Source organism: Anabrus simplex, chromosome 1 (assembly GCF_040414725.1).
Source record: "Anabrus simplex isolate iqAnaSimp1 chromosome 1, ASM4041472v1, whole genome shotgun sequence".
In the NCBI taxonomy this organism is placed as follows: Eukaryota; Metazoa; Arthropoda; class Insecta; order Orthoptera; family Tettigoniidae; genus Anabrus; species Anabrus simplex.
Window position 1 is genome coordinate 361,412,166 of NC_090265.1, and position 22,903 is coordinate 361,435,068.

Here is a 22,903-nt window from a genome sequence, read left to right on the forward strand (position 1 = left end):
TCATAACCCTTGACAAGTTGAACACTGTTATCATGGACGGTACTGATAATATGAACATTTTTCTTGTCTCCCCATTTCATTATCATCAGTTTGTTCTTGTACCAGACTATAAACTCTCCCTTTTGTAACTTTCGAGTCTTCAGATCTTTGGATCCTTCCTGTTTACACGTAAAGTGCTTGCGGCATCAGTTTTCTTTTCAACCAACAATTCAAACAGTCATGGAGAACAATAGTAATTGTCCATGTATACCTTATACCCTTTGCCTAGTAGGTCACCCATTTGTGACAGCACGACTTGGAAAGGCTTGTCAAGAGTCTTTAGTTCAATACCGTCAACTTCAGCTTGAACCTTTGTAGATTTAGCAGTGTACGCTAGAATGTTTCAAACGAACCCAGAATCAGATTCGCACAAGTTGAAGGACTCCATCCCAAACCGTGCTCTTTTCTTCGGAATAAACATTTTCCAGCCAAGGCGGCCTTTCCACAACAACAGACTCCTATCAATGGCAATGTCACGTTCAGGGGTGTAGGCTGCTTGAAATCGCTCAACAATATATTTCAATACAGACCAAATTTTGTAAAGCTTTGGATTAGGCTCACTTTCTGGATCAAAACTTGCATTGTTGCTTAAGTGCAGGAATTTCACTAACAAATTAAATCGTGATTCAGTCATGATATCGGTAAAAAACGAAGTATAAACTAGTTTGTTTTTACTGAAAAACATCCCCATTGTTGGCTTCTGAACTATGTCTTGTAGAAAAAATAGGCCTAACAACAGTTTTTTTCTGAGCTGTTAGTAGGTTCCCACTTTTTGTCATAACTTCTATTCTTCATTTTCCCAGCTTGAGTTTTTTCACTTGATTGTGTGGCATATAAATTCGTTTGATCAGCAATTAGAGTACATAGTTTGTCAGTAAAAAAGAATTCAAAAATGTTTAGCGGATCTTATTCCAGTACTGCGTGCATACCTGCATCTCCAGTGAAAGGAAATCTAGACCTTGGCTTACTTGGAATGTCAGTCCACACAGTATCACTTTCTACTACTTCCTCTTCTTCTTCAGGATCTTCGTTTTCTGGTCACTTCGGCCATCAGTGGACGCGTCACTGTCAGTGTAATAAATGTTCCACTATTTCATCGTCACCAATATAATTCAACGTCTTTCCTAACCAAGCCATGTTCACGTCACATGGAATAGTTTACCACCATACACAGACCAATTTATAAAAGTTATCAGAATGTGGATAATGGAGTTCGCAGAACAGCTGTATCATAACAACAACAGCAACAACAACAACTCGCAAAGTTAGTAATTTCAGTGTATATGTACACATAAATATACTTTACAAACAATTTGGCGCGGACCGTGCAAGGTAACACGAGACAGCTGTCGGACTGCCGCCTAGGCGCGAACTACCCGACTGACGTGAGACCGGATAAAAATGAATAGGACAGCAATAATCACATCGAATATGAATGGCATTAGTTTCAAATTATGATAATAGATGGCAGAAGTGATTAAGAATAGCCAGACGCCTAAAGGCGTCAAACCCAATACTCGTGCGACAGCTTTTGACGCCTTTAGGCGTCAAACCCAGTTAAGGGGTTAAGTTTCAGTTAGTGGTCACATTTTATTTTAGAGGAACTAATCACACTGCCATGAAGCATCTCTTCTTTGCAATATATTTGATAAATATACAAATTAGTTAATTTCAGCAGATATTGTTTTCTTTTATTTTCTACTAGCATGCATTTATCAGTTCAACCATTAGATATTTTAAACCATTTATTTAAAAGCAAAATATATAAACCATTATATTTAATAACATTATTATTACGTAAATTGCATGAATTACATTATTTTATTTTTAATGCTTAAGATACCAGGTTGGTGGATGGTACAAACAATATTAAAACAACATGAAAGACCATATTATATAAAAAACAAACTAATTTTTCTTTATAGAGCTTCCAGATAAACTATATTTAGTGTCCTTCCATTTGGAGCTAAGATGTGTACAGTGTTTACCTTTCTAACTCGTGAACAACCCACGTGCAGTTGACCATGGAAGAAGCACGATTTCCAGAAATCGAGTCCTGTAACTTTAAGCAATTGTTCTTGTCTTGTCGATGCACATTGCAAAACTCAGATGGGCAACAGCAGACATCTAAATTGAAACGGTATATCTCAAGGGATCATTTGAATCTGAGGAATGAATACTCCTTCGCCTGTGGCATGTCCAATCATGATGGTGATTTCAGTAATATTTGGCATTAGTTTCTTGACCGAGAGTTGTGTTTCAGTGCAGAAGGAAGGAGGATTCATATTCCTGAGAAGGATAATTGGTACCACAGTCATCTGCTCCAAAATATTTGAGGGTACTCTATGCGACTCCAAGTTGTTCAAAAACTCTGTCGTGTAGACGGCATCCTCAAGTGTATTACATGTTGTGTCAATAGACTTGTAGATTTGTATAACACTGGGTAATTCTTGTAAAAGTTGCTTGTTGATAACACTGACAGCTTCATTTCTTGGAGCAAGACTTGCTCCTTGACACAGCCATGCATGGTCATTGAAATGCTGTGCCCACCTATGACAAACATTTCAAATCTCTGCATGCTGTAGACTTGGCTGGGCATCGCACCCATACACACAGACAAACACTTCCAGATATTATGGACTGAATATGGCTCCTCGTGTCAGGGACCAAAAATGGCTTCCTACGCCATGGACTTACGGTTTGTATTACCTAACTTATGTAGGTTGCTTAGCAACATTGAATCTATACATTTAATCCTGTTGACAGCACGTTGGATTATCATATCCCAACACATGTTTTGCGATGGTTTTTCCATTCATAACTTATTTGGGAAGCATCATTACATCTGATGGGAGGTGTGAAAAGGACGTCCGTTCTCGAATAGCCCAGGCTGAAGAAGCTTTCAGTAAAAAAAAAGAAGCCTATTGACCTCCAAGTCAATATCCCTACCAGTAAGAAAGCATTTCATTAAGAGCTTCATTTGGAGCATTGCGACTTATGGCTCTGAAACCTGGACTCTATTAAAGGCTGATAAGAAAAGAATAAATGCATTTGAAATGTGGTGCTGGCGTCGAATGTTACGAATTCCCTGGACTCACAGGCTAACAAATGAAGAAGTTTTCAAGACAGCTGAAGAAACCATCAGTCTAGAGAAAATGATTGCAAAAAGAAGATGTAGTTGGATAGGTCATTTACTCCGGCATTCATCATGGTGCACCACACTGCTTGAAGGGAAACTGGAAGGAAAGACTAGAAGAGGACTACCAAGAGCAGGGGTCATCGATCGCATTAAAGGGCGACGTCCATATCAAATAATCAAGCAGCTGGCTCAGGATAGAAGGTCGTTGGACGAGGACAATCATGCTACCCACCAACCATCAGGTTGAGGAGAATGAGAGAGAGAACTCATCAACAAAAGCAAAAATTAAAATTCTGGCTTCGAAGTGCATTTGGATCACCTTCCTTCTACCTATGTTAAAAATTTCAGATCTCTGTATGCTGTAGATTTGGCTGGGCATCACAAACTCAAGACACTTCCTTTTATTATTGTAGATTATGTTTGTAGTTGAAGGAAGTTTCATGGTAATCACAGCTAATTAAATAATGACTTATCACATTCTAGTAACTTTTTAATTCAGGTTAGGCTACAGGGAGACAAGTAAACACGGTAAAAAATTACAGAGGAGTGGTTTAGTTATAGGAAGACAAGCAGTTTGAATGGAAGATGGTACTGGATGTTGGCCTAGCTATGGGAAGACTGAAGTAGTTTGATTGAAAGATGTATGTCAATACAGTCAAACTAGAGAAAAATGGATATTACCTCTGGTGGATAGTTTATAGGATTTTGAATATAGTCGCTGGAAGTATGATGGTAGGTGATAAAGGAGTTAACAGTGAAATCTAAATTCAATTTCTTTGAGACTGTTTATTGCAAAAATTCCAATAGTTATTAATATACTACTACTGGTAGTAGTGATCAGTGCAGTGGACAAATACGAGTTGAACCAAATACTGAGAGAATTCATTTCGTGCAAGTAAAAAAATCTGTAGTAAGTATTTTTGGCCATATTTCTCATAGAATTCTTCACTGTATTTTCTTGGAACTTTTTATCTATAATTTTTGTAAATTTTAAATGAAAACAGTTGGCTTAAAGAAACAACAGAGATCAAGACATAGTAACTTTTGTACAAATAACATTAACATAAAATTATACAATAGAAACAAATTCTTACAATTAAGTACATAAGTACAAATATATTATCCATTTACCAAGAGAAAGGAAATATGAACAACTTACTAGTGAGAGAAGTCTGCAGTTACTGATTTCTGGCAACAAGTCTGAGTTTTCTGTTTAGTTTTATTTGATGGCACAAATGGTTTTTACTTGAAAGCAAACTATTAGGGTTGATTGAAGAAAAATATTGTTCAAACATTGCCAGATTAAGGATCTTGGTACTTTATTATCATCATCATCATCATCATCATCATCATTTATTTCCATTGCTAATGTCATTGTGGTCAGAAGTGTATTGGTTAAGATATTATCAATTTACTTTGGAGCAGACACATCTGAAATGGTTAGTATTAGTACAGTGTTAGGCTAACTGGGAAAACAGTTTAATTTTTTAAAATCAATACTTTGCATTATATACTGTAGACCAATATTTTGATAATTTATGAATGAATAATTATGTTGTTTGTTCTAAGACAATGAAATCAATGTAGAATTTCTGTACCTGAGAGTTAAACCAACGTAAGTCACATTTTATTCATTTTATGAAACTTAGAGCCATATCCTACCCTGTGAACCATGTGACCTTGCCGTGGTGTGGAGGCTTGCATGTCCCAATGAACCAGATAGCTGAGCCGCGGGTGCAACCATATCGGATGGGTATCTGTCAAGAGACCAGACTAGCAAATGGTTCATCGAAAGGGGGGTTGCAGCCTTTTGGAAGTTGCAAGGACGTCTAGATGATTGACTGATATGGTCTTGTAATAATACTCAACATGGCTTAGCTTTGTTGATACTGCTGCACGGCTGAAAGCAACGGGAAACCACAGCCGTAATTAATTCCTGAGGACATGCAGCTCTCTCTGTATGAATGATGTACTGATGAAGGCTTCCTCCCGGGTAAAATATTCCGGAGGTAAAATAGTCCCCCATTCAGATCTCCGGGTGAGGACTACACGAGAGGGGGCAATCATCAGGAAGATGGATACTAACATTTTGCGAGTCGGAGAGTGGAATGTTAGAAGTTTGAATCATTGTGGTAGGTTAGAGAATCTGAAAAGGGAGATGGATAGAGTAAAGTTAGATATAGTTGGTATAAGTGAAGTACGTTGGCAGGAAGAATAGGATTTTTGGTCAGGCAAATACAGAATTATCCACACAAAATCAAACGGGGGGAAATGCAGGAGTTGTTTTAATAATGAATATGAAAATAGGGCAGCAGGTAAGCTACTATGAGCAGCATAGTGAAAGGATTATTGTTGTCAAGATAGACACCAAACCAATGCACACTACAATAGTGTAGGTCTATATGCCTACTAGTTCAACAGATGATGAGGAAATCAGAAGAATATAACTTATGAAGAGATAGAAGATTTGATACAATATGTAAACGGTGGCGAGAATCTAATGGTGATGGGAGACTGGAATGCAGTGGTAGGCCAAGGAAGAGAAGAGAACGAAAGAGGAAGTCTGCTAGTTGAATTCTGCACCAATCACAATTTAGTCCTTGCTAATACTTGGTTCAAACACCACAAACGACGGCTGTTTACGTGGACAAGACCTGGAGACACTGGAAGGTATCAAATAGACTTCATTATGATTAGGCAGAGATTCAGAAACCAGGTGTTGGATTGCAAAACTTTCCCAGGAGCCGAAGTGGACTCTGATCACAAAAGAAGGGAAGGAATCCAGTGAGATGGGATCTAAACAAGTTGAAAGTAAAGAGTGTGAAGGATTATTTCAAGGAACATGTTGCACAAGAACTAAATGGAAAGGCTGAAGCAAACTCAGTAGAAGAAAAATGGACAGTCATGGAGAATGAGGTCAGTAGGGCTGTTGAAGGGATGTTAGGAAGAAAGGAAAGATCAACTAAGAATCAATGGTTAACTCAAATGATACTAGACCTGATCAAAGAACAACAAAAATTCAAGAATGCAAGAAATGAAGAGGGCAGAAAAGAATACAAACTATTAAAGAATGAAGTGGATAGGAAGTGCAGGACAGCAAAGCAAGACTGGCTGAAAGAGAAGTGCAAAGATGTTAAAAGTTGTATTGTCCTAGTAAAGGTAGGTGCTTCATACAGGAAAATCAAGCAAACCTTTGGAGAAAGAAAAACCAGGTGTATGAATGTTAAGAGCTCAGATGGAAATCACTTCTAGGGACAGAAGACAAGGCAGAGAGATGGCAGTGACACATCCAACAGTCATATCAAGGTAAGGACATAGGTGATATGGTTCTGGAACAAGAAGAAGCTGTTGATGTTGATGAAATGGGTGACCCAATTTTGAGGTCAGAATTTGACAGAGCTTTGAGAGACCTAAATAGGAACAAAGCACCTGGAATTGATGACATTCTCTCTGAATTGCTGACTGCTTTAGGAGAAACCAGCATGGCAAGATCATTCCATTTAGTGTGCAAGATGTATGAGACAGGGGAAGTGCTATCCAATTTTCGGGAGAATGTTTACCTATTCCCAAGAAAGCCGGTGCTGACAAGTGTGAAAACTACTGCACCATTAGTTTAGTATCTCATGCCTCTAAAATTCTAACATGTATTATTCACAGAAGAATGGAAAGGCAGATTGAAACTGAGTTGGGAGAAGATCAATTTGGCTTCATAAGAAATATAGGAACATGTGAAGCAAGCTTGACTTTACATCTGATCTTAGAGGATCGAATTAAAAAGGGCAAGCCCACATACATGGCATTCATAGATCTAGAAAAGGCATTTGGTAATGTTGATTGGACCAAGCTATTTGAGATTCTGAAGGCTATCGGGATCAGGTACCAAGAAAGAAGAATTATCTACAATTTATATAAAAATCAGTCTGCAGTGATAAGAATCGAGGGCTATGAAAAAGAAGCAGCAATCCAGAAAGGGGTGAGGCAAGGATGCAGTTTGTCCCCCCTCCTTTTCAGTGTTTATATAGAACAGTCAATAAAGGGAATCAAAGAAGAATTTGGAAAGGGAATCAAAACCCTGAGATTTGTTGACAGTATTATTTTATCTGAGACTGCAGATGATCTGGAGAACTTGCTAAACGGTATGGACTGAGTCCTGGGTGAGGAGTACAAGATGAAAATAAATAAGTCCAAAACAAAAGTAATTGATTGCAGTTGTACGAAGTCAGGTGATGCAGGAAATATTAGATTAGGAAATGTCTTAAAGGAAGTAGATGAATATTGTTACTTGGGTAGTAAAATAACTAACAATGGCAGAAGTAAGGAGGATATAAAATGCAGGCTAGCACAAGCAAGGAAGGCCTTTCTTAAGAAAAAGCATTTGCTCACTTCGAACATTGATATAAGAATTAGAAAAATGTTTTTGAAGACTTTTGTTTGGAGCGTGGCATTATATGGATGTGAAACATGGACGATAAGTCTCTCAAAAAGAAAGAAAATAGAAGCGGTTGAAATGTGGTGTTACAGAAGAATGCTGAAGGTGAGATGGATAGATCGAATCACGAATGAAGAGATATTGAATTGGATTGGTTAGAGGAGATTATTGTAGCTAAATTTGACGAGAAGAGGAGATAGAATGATAGGACACATCTTAAGACTCCCAGAACTTGTGCAGTTGGTTTATGAGGGAAGTTTAGGGAGTAAGAACAATAGGGATAGACCAAGGTATGAATATGACAAGCAGATGTGGGATGCAGCAGTTATGTAGAAATGAAAAGGTTAGCACGGGATAGGGTGGCACGGAAGCTGTGTATGGACAGAATGTACAGATCTGCGGACATTGGGGTTTGAACCCACTATCTCCTGAATGCATGCTGAGAGCTACTTGACCCAAACATTATTATTATTATTATTATTATTATTATTATTATTATTATTATTATTATTATTATTATTAATGTTAAAGAAGAGAGGAACTAAATAAAAGTACAGATCTGTACGTGAGAGCTAGACCAATCATTTCACAAGAGAGAGGAAAAGTGAAGAGCATTTTTGCTGCAATTATTGTTCATCATTGTTCTTGATATATTTTGTGTAATTTTGAACACTGAACACATCCACTAATATAATTATCACTTAAAATTGTGAATTATTATTTTATTGCCAAAAAAGTAAAATGACAGTGGACTTAGGTTTATATGGCTCTAAGTTTCATAAAATGTGACTTACATTGCTTTGGCTCTCAGGTAGAGATTTATTGGTTTAGTTCATTCAGCACCTTCAGCAATGTAACTGGGTCAAGTTTAAATTATTCATACTTTGTGCCTGGTTATTTTCATAACTATAAACTGTACCCTCATGCATACTCTGACTAGTAATCTAAAGAAAAAAACAGGCAAAAGAATAAAGAATCCTCTGTACTGAAGCTGCTCAGGCTGCAGACTTCCCTGATCTTGTTGGTCAAAGTTTTCTTTCTCTTCCTTCATTTTCAGTTATTTCTATCCACTAAAGTGCTAACTCTAATACAAATATCATGATACAGTATAGGGGCTAAGAAGGAATGGAGGGAGGATGAAATTGTTTAAAGTATTGCCTGGTCAATAACACTGAAAAATAATTTTCTTACATTGGTTTGCAAATTTCTTTCAGTTCTTATTTTTTTTTTGAAATGCAAATGCATGTAAATGTCCCCTAAGCTCTAGGGATGAGACCTATTTATTTGAGAGATGCCATTTACATATAGTTAAATAATTCCTACTGCATCTTCAGAACCTATCTGCTCTTTAGTATATATATATATTTATATATAATGGCATATATTGCACACTGATAAAATACATTTCTAAACACTAAACTGTAAAGTTTCTTCTTCATCTCTTGATCAATCTTCTTCTAGAAAAACATTCTAATCCACCAACTGAATAGAACAATCACACCTGGTGTACAGTAAATAAAAAATTAATGTTCCATTTTCTTACTGCACTGGTATCACAAATTCTTCTCGGTCCTAAGTATTACTACCTATAAGCTCTTCCAGTGGAGAGTCAAATCTCAATTTGTTTAATGCAAAAATGTACTTTGAAAGATTATAAAGATCAAATAATTGCATTGCAAAAAGTGTCATTTCCAATAAAGGGTACAAATTCACACATTAAATGGAATATTTGAACATCAAATGGTATACTGACTCCAATCAATATTCAAGCATCACTGAAATAAAATAACAGCTTTGTACATAAAATCTGATGCTATAAATATCTATACTTCATTTTGAGTATTCTTATGATATATAATGGCTATTAACAATCTTTTTTTTTTTTTTACAAATGTTATAATATAGTCTGCCTTCTATAAACTATAAAATATAGTACAATGTGCATTAAATAAAGACCAGGAGAGATGACAGCAAACTACTTGATGCTGCCTTAGCTCCTTAACTGGAGTGGTTGGCTTCTATATGGACGGATAGTTGATAAGTTGGACGGATGTAGAAATCACCCAAAATGTTGATATGATTACCCGAAATGTTGATATGTATGTGACATACCTCTCCTCTAGTAGCCATGCATGCAACAGTCGGCTGTCTGATTATCTTTAGCTAAAATAATGGCAGTTCATATCTTGGAAATAAAAATATCCACCATTTCTTCTATACATTGGGCTATGCTTATACACAATAGTTTTCTTAAGAAAGTTCTCGTAAAACACTTTCAGGTATTATTTTTTAAAGCAATAATTTCTATAATTATTCCTTTTACTATTATAAAACAGTATTTATTTACTGTATCTTTTTACATCTTCTAAGTATTATGAAACACTCAAGAATTATTCCTATTTTAAAAAAAACTATTCACTGTTTTATCGCACTTCAGTTACCATTTGCACAAATTAAAACCAAGAGCGGCTTCGTTCTTGCAGGAAGAGATTTCTACCTGTTGACTGATATGGTTGTCATGGTGTTTTCATGCTAATGGAAGTCAGAAGTTGGTCATGGATTGTTTTTATTATTTATGAACAATCATTAAAATATTTGGAAGAAAATAATATATATTTCAGCAACAATTTGCCAGATGTTCTAGTTCATTTTTGTGTTATGAATGGGGAAATTTCCAGTGAGCAGGCTTGTAAAAATCACATGACCTGGTTATTGTACAATTTTCTAACACAATGTGGTTGAGATATGATCACATTTCTCTAACTAGTGGTATGCTCAAATAATAGACTATTCCATCGTAGTTATTCTTCACAATCTCTGTAAAAGTGGAAATTGTATTCCAAGAAGTCAATGCCAACTTTATCCTTTGGAAGAGAGCAGATATTCTGAAAAAAAAAAAAAAAAAAAAAAATTCAATTAAAACAAATACTGTACAATCTTGAAAGAAATTGCAGATCAATTGGAGAGAGAGAGAGAGAGAGATATCTCAAGGAAATCTATGCCACAAGTGAAAAAAAATCTATATATATATAAAATAAGAATTTTTTCTGTACATTGCTCAGAATTTAAAAAGAATGGTATTTCTGCATTGGTCGTGCCCTCAGTAACAAGGAAATGCACTTTTTACTTTTCCATAATGTCTGTCTGTCTGTCTGTCTGTCTGTCTGTCTGTCTGTCTGTCTGTCTGTCTGTCTGTCTGTCTGTCTGTCTGTCTGTAATGTATGTATGTATGTATGTATGTATGTATGTACACGCATCACGAGAAAATGGCTGAAGAGAATTTAATGAAAATTGGTATGTAAAGTCGGGGAATGAGCCACTACAATCTAGGCATTTTCATTTTATTCACGCTGAGCAAAATGATAGTTTAAGGAAAGGCCTAAAATGTAATTTTCAAATATTTATTATTAGTGGTCCTATCGATAAATACTGCATAAGTAAAATTATATAGAATTAAATTTGCGATCATTTATGTCTTACACATTTTTACCGTACCGGCTATGATAGAGATATTCCTGAATTTGTATTTTTGTTGCTAAGTCTATATCAACGCCGAGCCACAAGAAAATAGGTAAAACAGAATTTAATGCAAATCGGTATATAGAGTCGATGAATAAAAAAGTACAGTCTAACCTATAAACAATTTTATTCATCCTGGATGAAATGGTAGTTTAGGAGAAGGCACCTAAAATTTAATTTTTAAATACCTATGTTATTGGTCCTATTGAAGAGTACTACATAACAGAATTTATAGAGAATATACAATTTCCGATCACTCATGTTTAATTCAGTTTTACTGTACCGACTATGATAAGAGTGGTGTTTCAGAGACGGAAGAAAGTTAAATGTGAAGGCCTACGATATCGAAAGCTCATGAAATTGATCAACAATAACATTACGTTGACCATTGTTTGTTGTGATGTTCTTTGTCACTTATGCTGCCATTCATCTCCGATAGATGGAATTACTGCTGCGTACCAACTATAACAGCCTGCCTGAATATTGGCGGGAAATAGCAGGGGAGTTACATAACTTTCTTCTCAAGTATACCTTTCCTCTGGTTCATACATTTTCTCATACTGCTGGTATGTAACACACTGATTCATCATAGTATTCCAGCTATTCGATCCCTACTCTGACATGCTGATTGGATTGATTAATGTGCACAATTAATGGAATAATGGCAGAGGCCCACTTATGACATGGTCTAGAATTACATTTTCGGTCTATTCCAAATTATAGCACCACAATTCACTAAATAATTCAACCCTGAAATGGGCCATTTCTTAAGAAAAGCTTCTTCCTCTTCATTTTTATTAAATTCTACATTTATTTTATTCTAAATTAGCAGCTAAGAGGGGTTTCTCCTCTGGCTTGGAGGAGAAATTTGCTTCCAAGTCAGATGGACTTTCCCCTGCCAGTGTAGTGAATTGAGATTTTCCAACTCATCGGGTACTCCTAGGAAACAAATGAGTTGAAGGGCACAGTCTTTAGTTTTTACCCTGGAACTCTCCACTCTTCGCCCCCTCCCCCTTCCCCTCCCCACCCGAAAATAAAAGAGTGTTTACGGCTCATGGCTGTCTGAGGCCTGCTCATTCCAGCTCTGGAACTTTGGACTGTTAGAACGGCAGCGTACTATTGTTTGTTAAAAGTGAGAAAATGTGTGGTTTTGCATTTGATTGAGTATTTCATAGGATAGCATTGCTTTTAATTGCGATGTTCCTACTGACGTCGCTGTAATGACCTATGTTGATTTTAGTTGGGAAAAGCACTAAGGCATTCTTCTTGAGGTGGAGAGTGAGTCTGCCATTATAATGAAAATTCCCCAACTTGATTGTGACTGATGGTAGGCAAGAGTGCCTACCATTACATTGAAAATTCCCTAGTCTTCGCATAAAAAAGACGTTTGGTGACTTCCCCGTTGCATTTCTAGGGTAAACGTTAAGAGCTATGCAGTTTAATACAATCTTGCTCACAACATGTACACTATCTAACCTAGAATTCTGTATACAATGTAGAATTCCATAATGAAGCACAGGTACATCAGCTAGTATTATTATAAAGTACATGCAATTTATAAAACTTAAGTGGCTGGAATGAAGTTTTTGTATAAACTCGGTGTTCAGTATTTTCTACCTATCTCTCTCTTAAGACCATAATTTTAAAAGCTGGGTACTTTGATAGGTAGATGTATGATTTTATATTACAAGGTGGACCCACCTAGCTTCATTTCACGGTATCAGTGATTTATATCTTTATTATTAATTGGCTACTATTATTTTTATTATACTGTGTTTTGTATTTCTGGTTGTTATAAGATTTAATAACTAGAATGCCTTATAGGAGATCTCATTAAAACTCCTTATCATGAAAATAGATAGGTTTACCCCATACTATTAGGAAGATTTCACAAGAATGATCAGTATGACAATTTTAATTCATGAAATAACCATTGAAATAGTGCTGGTTTTAACACCAAAATCAACTATTGTACTTTATTTCACCAAAATATAAGGCCCTTACCAAATTCTCGTAGTTCATGACTTCAATGAAATTATTTTATTTATTTTTTCTCCGTATGTAATAAATAATTTACTAATATATTTGAAACACTAAATGATTGCTTTAATCTGGATTCTTTAATGCTACTGCTTTGAAGCCATGGGTTTTAAACCAATTTTGTAGTTGTATTTTATCATTTCTATGTCGACAAACTTGACCATGTAGGATGCTAAAAGGTTAGTTTTTTCCACCTATTCAATACATATAAATTTTATAAATTAGGAATTTATTATTGATTCCACTTGAGACATGTTTCGCCCTTCATTGAGGGCATCATCAGTCAAAATATCACCTCAAGGTAAAAAATCAGGTAACTGGTTGGTAGTTGACATGTACAAATTAATACATATTATTAATACAATTACAAAAATTAAGTATGGGAAATAGTTGTACAAAAGTGATGGTTGAACATATAGGTTTATAGATGAAAAGTCGGCACCAATGCCTAAAATTAACATAGTAGAGTTCGGCAGTGGTGCTCTGGAGAAACAGTTGACGCAATCATAGGAAAATAAAAAGTTAAAAAATATTTACATTAAAACAATTAAGGGAGAAAAGGTGTAGTGTTCGGCGTCAATGTTTGTAACCAAAAATTAATGTCAAAGGTTGGTAACTATACAGTATTTACATTGTTCAATTGAATAGTTGAGATAAAGTTTTAAAAATATTTACATTATAACATTCTGCGTAAATGTTTGTAATAAAAACTAATGTCAATAGTTGGTAACTATATAGTAATTACATTATCTAATTGAATAGTTGAGAATTTACAAATATATACATAATTACACAAGAGCAGCTGGTGTGCAAGGGTAAAAAATTTTTTTTTAGTACCAAGTGCGTCCTGATGTTTTAGAGGTTGGAAGAAGGAATTAGTATTGACATTTCGGAAATATGTAGAGCAGTTTATTTTAGTTAAAATCACCGGGGGTAGGGAAATATTTCATAGGCAAATGAGGTTTTATAGGCATCAAGCTGGAAGTTTTTCAGTTGCAGTGCCGAGATCGGTACGGAGACTGGTCAGTGTGGATGGAGGTTCATGGGTATTCCGTGCGTTTGAACGGCAACAATGGTGACAGTTATTAGTGGGTAATTGCTAGTTATATGGGTAATTGCTAATTAGGAAAATGTTGCGGGTTGAAACTTTCGCTTATTCTTTTAGTTGACTTCTGTAGCATCGAATGTGATGAGAAGACATCGGTGTGAAATGCCGATGAGACAAATTGATATTGTTCCATGGAATAAAGTATGGCGGACTTCGGGATGAAGTTATTGTTCTTTTCTGGTCTGGTGAGATAGAATAGAGTTGCTTGTGTTGTGAACTGCTGTGGAGAGATTGGAATGTATACGGCTCTGACTCTGCAGTTGCCGTATACATTCCTTTGGATATGATCTGGTTTGTAATTGCTATCTTTGCTGTATTAATAATTTGACCATTTTCAAATACTACTGGCAACTTCCAATTAGTTGGACATTTATTGAAGTTTGTAATGTGTTTGAGTTGGAATAGTTCACTCGGCCTAGGAAGACCAACTAAGGAGCTGTGGACGAAGTCTTGAAAGCCAAGTAATACAGATGAAGGTATCGGCGTGCTGACCATATGACACTCCAGTATCAGCAAGTCATTTGGTTGGGCAGTAATTGGCAAGGCCTTTAATGAACTATGTACTCTGCTTTTTTTTTTTTTTTTAAATGTTTTACTTTGGAATGATTAAAGGAATTAATGTTAATGCTCCCTCCATTGTCAAATGCCATTGCCTTGCACTTAAACATGTATTAAGTTATTTACCCTTGAGTGATATTATATTGTGTGTGTGAAAAACTGGCTGATAAATTAATTTTACTATTATACTTGACACTTATAAACTTTATTCGTATATTGCTGGTTAGAAGCACTGAATAGTTCACAACCACTGGTGAACATATCTTTATTTACAAGAGTAGGAGTTCTTATTCCACCTGATCAATACTATGTTTTGTTAAGGGACTAATTCACCGAACTAGTGTTAACCAGAACATATGGTGACCCCGACATGATCATATCACGTAAATAAAGAAATCTTACGTATCCTATCATAATACAATACGTATTGATTAGGTGGAATAAAAACTCCTCTTATAAATAAAGTCGTATCCCTCAATACGGGCCTCAATATGATGATTATTGCCTGAACATATCTTCAAGCAAACTGATATAGACTTGTAATGTGCAGTCACATGTGTAACCCAATTTCCTTCTGTGAAAACCTGTTACATTCACTTTTTATGGACTAGTAATATAGTAGTAGAATACTTACACCACTAGCTCTCAGCAGAGGTACACGGTAGCGGAAATAAGACCTCACATACTGACCAACAGGCACTTGGAACTGTGAACCCAGAGAAGAGCTGGATACATGATCTGTTTGTTGATGATTGTGAAGTGGTATTAATTCTTCTGTTGATGAGAATGGATCACGAACAGGTGCGCAGTTTGGTAGGTTTAGGGGCATCTCACATTGTTCTGCTGATAGCGAATGGTCCAGACGGTTGAAGCTGAAAGAAACAAGTTAATAATAATGACAACACAATATGTAAAACAAATTGTTTTAAATACTTAGGAGAGTGGATAACGAATGACACAAAAATAAAAAAACAGCTATAGAAACTAGAGTGCACAAAATGGAATGGATATTTCACATGACAAAAAATGTATATAACAAAAAATCCTGATCCTGGAACACAAAATTGAGACACTACCAAACATTAGTTAGACCTGAAAATTTATATGTAGCAGAAACACTTAAACTAACAAGAACTGGAGATCTCAAAAAACTAGAGAAGGTTCAAAGAAGAATTTTGAGAAAAATACTGGGAGCTAAACGAAATAATAATGCAGAATACAGATTAAGACTAAACAGAGAGCTATATTTCAAAATTGAAAAACTAAATGACATAATGAGGAAAAGAAGACTACAATTTTTTGGACACATTTACAGAATGGATGACAACAGACTAACCAAGCGCATCTTCAACCTTCTGAATAGTTACAAATTTTATATAGAAAAAAAAAGTGTTTCACTTATTTTTTTCTGGTCAGTGTATTTTATGATAATAGATTGCAATATGGACTCCTTTAGGTGTCTGATAATGAAAAAGAAAGATATTTTTGTAAACAATTTGATTGAATTAAGCCAAACAAATTTCGAGGAACTCATGAAGTTATTTACCTTTGTTTTGGTTTCTTACACTTCACAAATTCATTTTCTCATCCACAAAAGTGTGTATTACCTCTCCTTGCACCAATCATGGCATCCACTCTTCTGGGAGGCCTTCCTGCAGGTTCTGTGGGGTGTCTAGATAGTCATGAGGGGCCCTTCTCCCCATCTAGTCCCATAGATGCTCAATAGGATACAAATCAAGGCTTCGAGCAGGCCAATCCACAACATGAATCTCCGCTTCATCCAACAGCTGTTGCACGTATCTTGAAACATGTGGGCATGCATTGTCCTGCATTAGTGTGAAACCATCATGAATGAGTGGAGAGAAAGGCACTACAAGCTCCAGAAGGATTTCCTCCACATACTGATGTGTTGTAAGGCTTTCAAGTTCCACAAAGACCAAATCCGTCCTTGCGGTCTTACTGATTCCTGCCCACACCATCAGAGTATCACCCTGAAAAGGTGTCCTGGGTGAGAATGTGCAAGGGACCCCAGGTCTTTTCTACACTGTCAGGTGATCGCAGGCCAAATGACGACTCATCAGTGAACACCACTCGCTCCCATTATTGTACTGTCCAGCTGCAATGTTCCCTTGCAAAATGCAGTCGAGCTGCACAAAACTGTTTGACAAGTTCTGGGTCATTAGTGAGTCTTCTGGATTGAAGATCAGCTTCTTCCAGTCTTCTTCAGATGGTTCTCTCACCGACATTGATCCCTTGAACTTGGTGGAGTCGATTTCGAGCTTCAGTTTCAGTGATGTGACTGTTGCGGAGGAATTAAAGCATAAGAAGTGATTATCTCTTGCTGATGTTGCTCTTCTCAGGCCTGATGCTGGTCTCCTTGAATAGCCTCCAGTTTCCCTGTACCGTTTCATGGTACTGGAAATCATGAAAGGTGTAGTTCTCGTCACTTCTGCAACGTAATTCCTACTGTAACCATCTTCCACCAAAGCAACTACTTTTCCAGTATATTCAGGACTTAACGACTATTTACTCCAAAAACTGATTACAATAATGACAGAAACATCTTACAAACACATGGATTGAAAGGGGTACAATAGAACACTGCAACAAAAAGTGCTTGAAGAGTGGGAAATCATTATTTCTTCACATCCAATAATGTGTTGATAAGTTAGCACAAAGGGTAGCCAAAGAAACAATCCATACTTAATTGTTTGCTCACAAAACAAAGTCATCCTCCCTCATCTAAAAATATAGGATAAAGTGCAAAACTTTGATTAAATAGATAATTACACATAACTTCTTCAACATTTATTACGTGTGCATTTTTCATGGCAGTGAATGTAGTAAACTTACAGTCCCAGGGTAAAGTAACAGTAACTTATGATGTGAAAGTATTTATTATCCCCATATTTTGTAGGGGTATTAGCTTCCTCTGTGGATCAGTGGTATGGTGTCGGCATCTAAATCCCAAGATTGTGGGTTGCCAGCCTGACAGAGGCAGCTGAATTTTTGAAGGGTGGAAAAAGTCCATTTGGCACTTCATGTCATACATTGTTTGCATATAAAATATTTCTAGTGGCACATTTAGCATTTCCCCACAAAATAAAGAAATAAATACTCAGCCGTAGAATGTTCAACAGAGATCTGTTTCTTTTCCATCTGATAGAGTAAAATGGAATAACAAAATTGGCATGCAAGCAGCCCAAATCAAATTAAATCAAACGCCTGCACATGGTAGCCAAGGCTATACAACAACAACAACAACAACGACAACAACAACAGCAACAACAACATCATCATCATCATCATCATCATCATATTATGTAGTCTGTAAACAGATTATGTATATCAACTGAGCTATGGACGTAAGCCTGTAGCACAAGTATAGAACTGCAGTGAGATTTACTGTAAGATAATGTAACTTCAATAGTAACTTACCTCTCAAATATTTCTACTAAAGGACTTAGAAATTCTAACTAGTATTAGTTTCAATACTGTAGCCCGCCTTGTGGCCATGATCGTTAAGCCATAAAGTCGATATGGTCTGACACCGTGGTTAGCCAGTTCAAGTCCCATTGGTTGCAAAAATGTTCACCATCAGAATGTTAGCTGGTAGGGTAGGAGAGGTGGTAGTACACAATTTATTATCACTAGATTGCATGCCTAAAGCCAGGATTCAATTACAAACCCCTTTGCAGTGTTCACAGGGCATGCGATGCTGTTGATGGTGATTCGTATGTCAGATGGGCACATTAAGCCTTGAGCATACCCCTTGGTGCTATTTGACAGGAGTAGGTTATGTGCTGGCATCAGGCTTCACCCTCTCGCTTCCTACCATCATATATCACGTCATTCATTTCATCTCATTAACTCCTCTGATAAGGTAATGTCAGGAAGGGTATCCAATCGTAAAACTTTCTATGTAGATTCATCTCACTTCATACCCGGCCCCATAGAGAAAGGGGACAAGGGTTGGACATACATATATACATACATACATACATTATTTTCAACATTGTGACAATGAAAGCCAAGTCTTATGTACAGAGAGAAAGGAACAAAAAAAGGAACACATGATAGGACAAACATAAAGATGCAAAAGGACAAGGACAGTTTTGACATCTTCATACACTGCCGTTTTCAAATAGGTGGGCTTTATTGACACTCTTGTTTGTTCCTTTCTGATACTGAAAGCTAAGTCTAGGAAGGGTGGCATTAATGCAAGCAGGAGGCGATAATACTAGCAAACCAATGACAAAGTGGACAAGGCCAGCAGTGAGCAAAACAATACAGTAGCACCATAGACTGTTGAGACCCACAATAAGGAAGCTTCCTGAAGAAGCTGGAAGCTTATTAACAATGGATCAAGTGCCCAGAATCATCTGGAAGTGAGAGCTACTACAGGGTGGTGTACGAATAGTTGACGCACTTAATTTTAGAATAACAACTTTATTTTTGATAGAACACTAATGAAATTTTAAACACAGGTAGCTTGGACCATGGAAATACATTTCACTATATCACATGTTCACTGTGGCCTCCACTGCAGCAGACATTTTCTTCGAGACGAGTATGCATGTTTCTGACGACTTTGCGGCACAGGTCTTTGTGAATTTCACTGCAGAGCTGCACAGTCCGAGCACGCATTTCCATGCGTCTTTGAGGTGAATTCATTCTCCAGCATGTCCTTGTATTGCTGTGTATGAACTGTCTGACTGCAGAAAAACGGTCCAATTAAACCATGACTTGACAGAGCTACCCACACACTCACTTTTTCCCCATACGTGGTTTCTTCATGAATAAGGTCTGGTTTTTGTGTAGCCCAAAACCACACATTTTGTTTATTAACTGCCCCAGTGAGGTGAAAATAGGCTTCATTAGAGAACCAAGTGTTAAACAGTACTTCAGCTTTATCTTGAGCTCATAAGGCATACTGCAATCTCTTCTGCCTGTGAATATCTGTTAGCTTCTGTAGAACAGTCATTTTGTACAGGTACAATTGAAGGTCACTGTGTTGACTTGTGTGGGCTGTGCTGCAAGGCGACCCTCAGCGCAGCGATGTTTTCAGGAGACCGAACTGCTGGTGCACATGGCCGCTTTTCTTCCTTCACACTGCCTTGTTCTTCAAAGTTTCTGTATAAGCGAAGGATGGCGTTCCTTGCTGGAGCCCACCTAGTCTGAAATACAGCTCAAAATTTCTTTTGTGTCGCCGTAACACTCTTTGATTCGCAATAAAATATAACTGTTTCGGCGTGCTGTTGAACGGAGAGACGGCCGTGGTTGGCCATGGCAGAAAGCTCACTGGAATGCCGGTATTCAGAGACAAAGCAGCAGTGTCACTTCTACAGTTCCATGAAACAGGGAAGGTGTGCACAAAATTTGAACAACATAGTACATAAGTTGCATTTTATATTTGCTTTACAAATGTATCAACTATTCGTTAGCTACCCTGTAGAATCTTCTAAAAGAGTGCAACTGGCACGTGCCAGTCAGTCTGGAGTCAGTCTTGAGTGAGTCAATCGCAAGTGAAAGTAAGCTGTATTGGACGGTTACATGTCTGCCAGATGGCCACACAGAGTTAAATGAAGCTTGCTATTTGTGAACTGTTCTGGAAGGACTCTGAGCTGTGAGAAGCCACTTGGAGAACAGGAGTTTGATGTGCGTGTGTGCAGGTATGTGTGTTAAGATCATGAGTGAAAACTCAAACGCAAGTGAACTTATAAACTGTAAATAATGTAATGTGTGTAGTGATAATAGCCCTAAAGTGATATGTGTTTTACCTTTATTCATTTTCGTCCTCTGTTTCCATTTCGAACTATGCCCAGCAGGTGATTACATACACACTCTCTGGCCCGTAATGTAGCCTGTTCTCGACTGCCTGTTGTTTGAACCGTCTGCATGCCGCTGACATCCTGTGACGTGTATTCACATCAGCTGCTTTTACTACTCAAACCTTCTCGAAATTCTTCCTATCTCCATATAAATAGGACCTCGCCCTGCCTATGAGTAGTTCCTGTTTAGCTGCATATTCGAGTAGAAGACTACTGTAGAACAGCTGGTTTCTCTCCTCAACATGATTATCTATCTACATAATATGAGGTGAAAGTTTGAGCTTCAATATATCAAGCTTCTTTCTACTGTAGTGAGCCTCATTCCTTTCAGTGAAACACTTTTTGTCTTTCTGTACTGATCTGCATGGTTTTCTAATATTTTGCATATATCATGCCACAAAATTTTGTGCTTTGAGAGATGTGGGAACAATGATGTGTGGTACATCAACCATCTATGTGTACTCCTAATTTGATTTTGAAATTTACAGTGCTGGTTATGCAAATTGCAGAACATTTTGTTTCTGGGAATAGATGGACAAAATCATTATGTGTTAAATTTGGTGGTAAACTTTAAAAGACATGCTTTTTAAACTTTACTCGTTTTACTTTCATTGAGTTTCTATCACATGTACTACTGTATACCTTGCTTATTCCCTTCTCCCTTTTTTCTTGTTCTCTTTAACCTTTAGGGTGAAATTCTTAGTATACCTATTTTAAGGTTGAGGGAATTCATCAGTACTTTCCTCATTGAGGGATTAAAAGAAAGAAAAGAACATTTGAGCATGTTCTGGATTTTCTTCCTTGTTATGAAAATCATTTGAATAGCAATGTTAAGTATTATATCTGTGATATTTGTTGATAAAGTATTAGTGCTTGAAATATAGTTAAATATTATTTAAGATAACACTGATCTCCAGTACTTTCCTCTATTTTTTAAAATTTGCTTTATGTCGCACCAACACAGACAGATCTTATGGCAATGATAGGATGGGAAAGGGTTGGGAGTCGGAATGAAGTGGCCATGGCCTTAATGAAGGTACAGTGTGGTGTGAAAATGGGAAATCACAGAAAATCATCTTCAGGGCTGTCATCAATGGGATTCAAACCAACAATCTCCCGATTGCAAGCTGACAGTTACGTGCCCCAAACTACATGGCCACTAACTCGGTATGTTGATCTTGGATGAAGTGTGATGATAATGATAATAATAATAATAATAATAATAATAATAATAATAATAATAATAATAATAATAATAATAATAATAATAATAATAATAATAAATTATAATAAATAATAATAATATATTATTATTATTATTAATTATAATTTATAATAATATAATATTTATTATTATTATTATTATTATTATTATTATTATTATTATTATTATTATTATTATTATTATTATTATTATTATTATTATTATCGCCCACCCTCGTCGGAGGGTCTGCCTTACAAGGGCTGCACTCGGCTAGAAATAGCCACACGAAATTAATAATAATAATAATAATAATAATAATAATAATAATAATAATTATTATTATTATTATTATTATTATTATTATTATTTCTCTTTATAATGGTACTACCTCATTTACCTGTGTTTTGCTACGGAATTCTACATTGCATATGGAATTCTAGGTAAAATACTATTATGTGTAAGATTTAATTAGACTGCATTGCTCTTAGCATTACCCAAAAAACATAAGAAGGTGGTCACCATACGTCATTTCTCTTGTAAAGTCCAGGTTGGTTTTTTGTTGTTATAATAATAGGCCCCATTCCCTACTGCAAGTCACAGTCAAGTTTGATAGTTTAGATTATAATGGCAGGCCCCTTGCCTACTGCCAGTCTCAATCGAGTTGGGGTGTTTTCATAATAATGGCAGACCCCCTTGCCTACTTTTGGTCACACATAACTTTGGAAGATCTTATTATAATGGCAGGGTCCCATGTCTAAAGCCAGTCACAGTTGAATTGTTTAGTTGTCATGTTAAAGGCAGACCCCCTTACCTTGCTGATGAAATTATGTTGTCCAAGGTTGTTGTTGAAGTCACAACTGAGCTGGGGAGTTTTCATTTTAATGGCAGGCTCCCTTACCTACTGCTAGTCATACTAGATTAGTAGTAGTGATAATAGCCCTAAAGTGATATGTGTTTTACCTTTATTCATTTTCGTCCTCTGTTTCCATTTCAAACTATGCCCAGCAGGTGATTATATACCCACTCTCTGGCCCGT

The 22,903-nt window shown here is 36.5% G+C and overlaps 1 protein-coding gene across 1 annotated transcript in view; it reads right to left on the minus strand.

Annotated features, from left to right (window-relative positions):
• Nucleotides 1-3,949: 3,949 nt before the first annotated feature.
• The window catches only part of LOC136867016 (myelin regulatory factor), a 166,302-nt gene continuing 147,348 nt past the window's right edge, over nt 3,950-22,903 (minus strand). The window contains exons 22-23 of the mRNA XM_068226684.1: nt 15,467-15,704; nt 3,950-10,492 (exon numbers count right to left, since the gene is read on the minus strand). Coding sequence (XP_068082785.1) covers nt 10,409-10,492; nt 15,467-15,704 — 322 coding nt within the window. The 3' untranslated portion in view covers nt 3,950-10,408. The remainder of the gene's footprint in view (nt 10,493-15,466; nt 15,705-22,903) is intronic.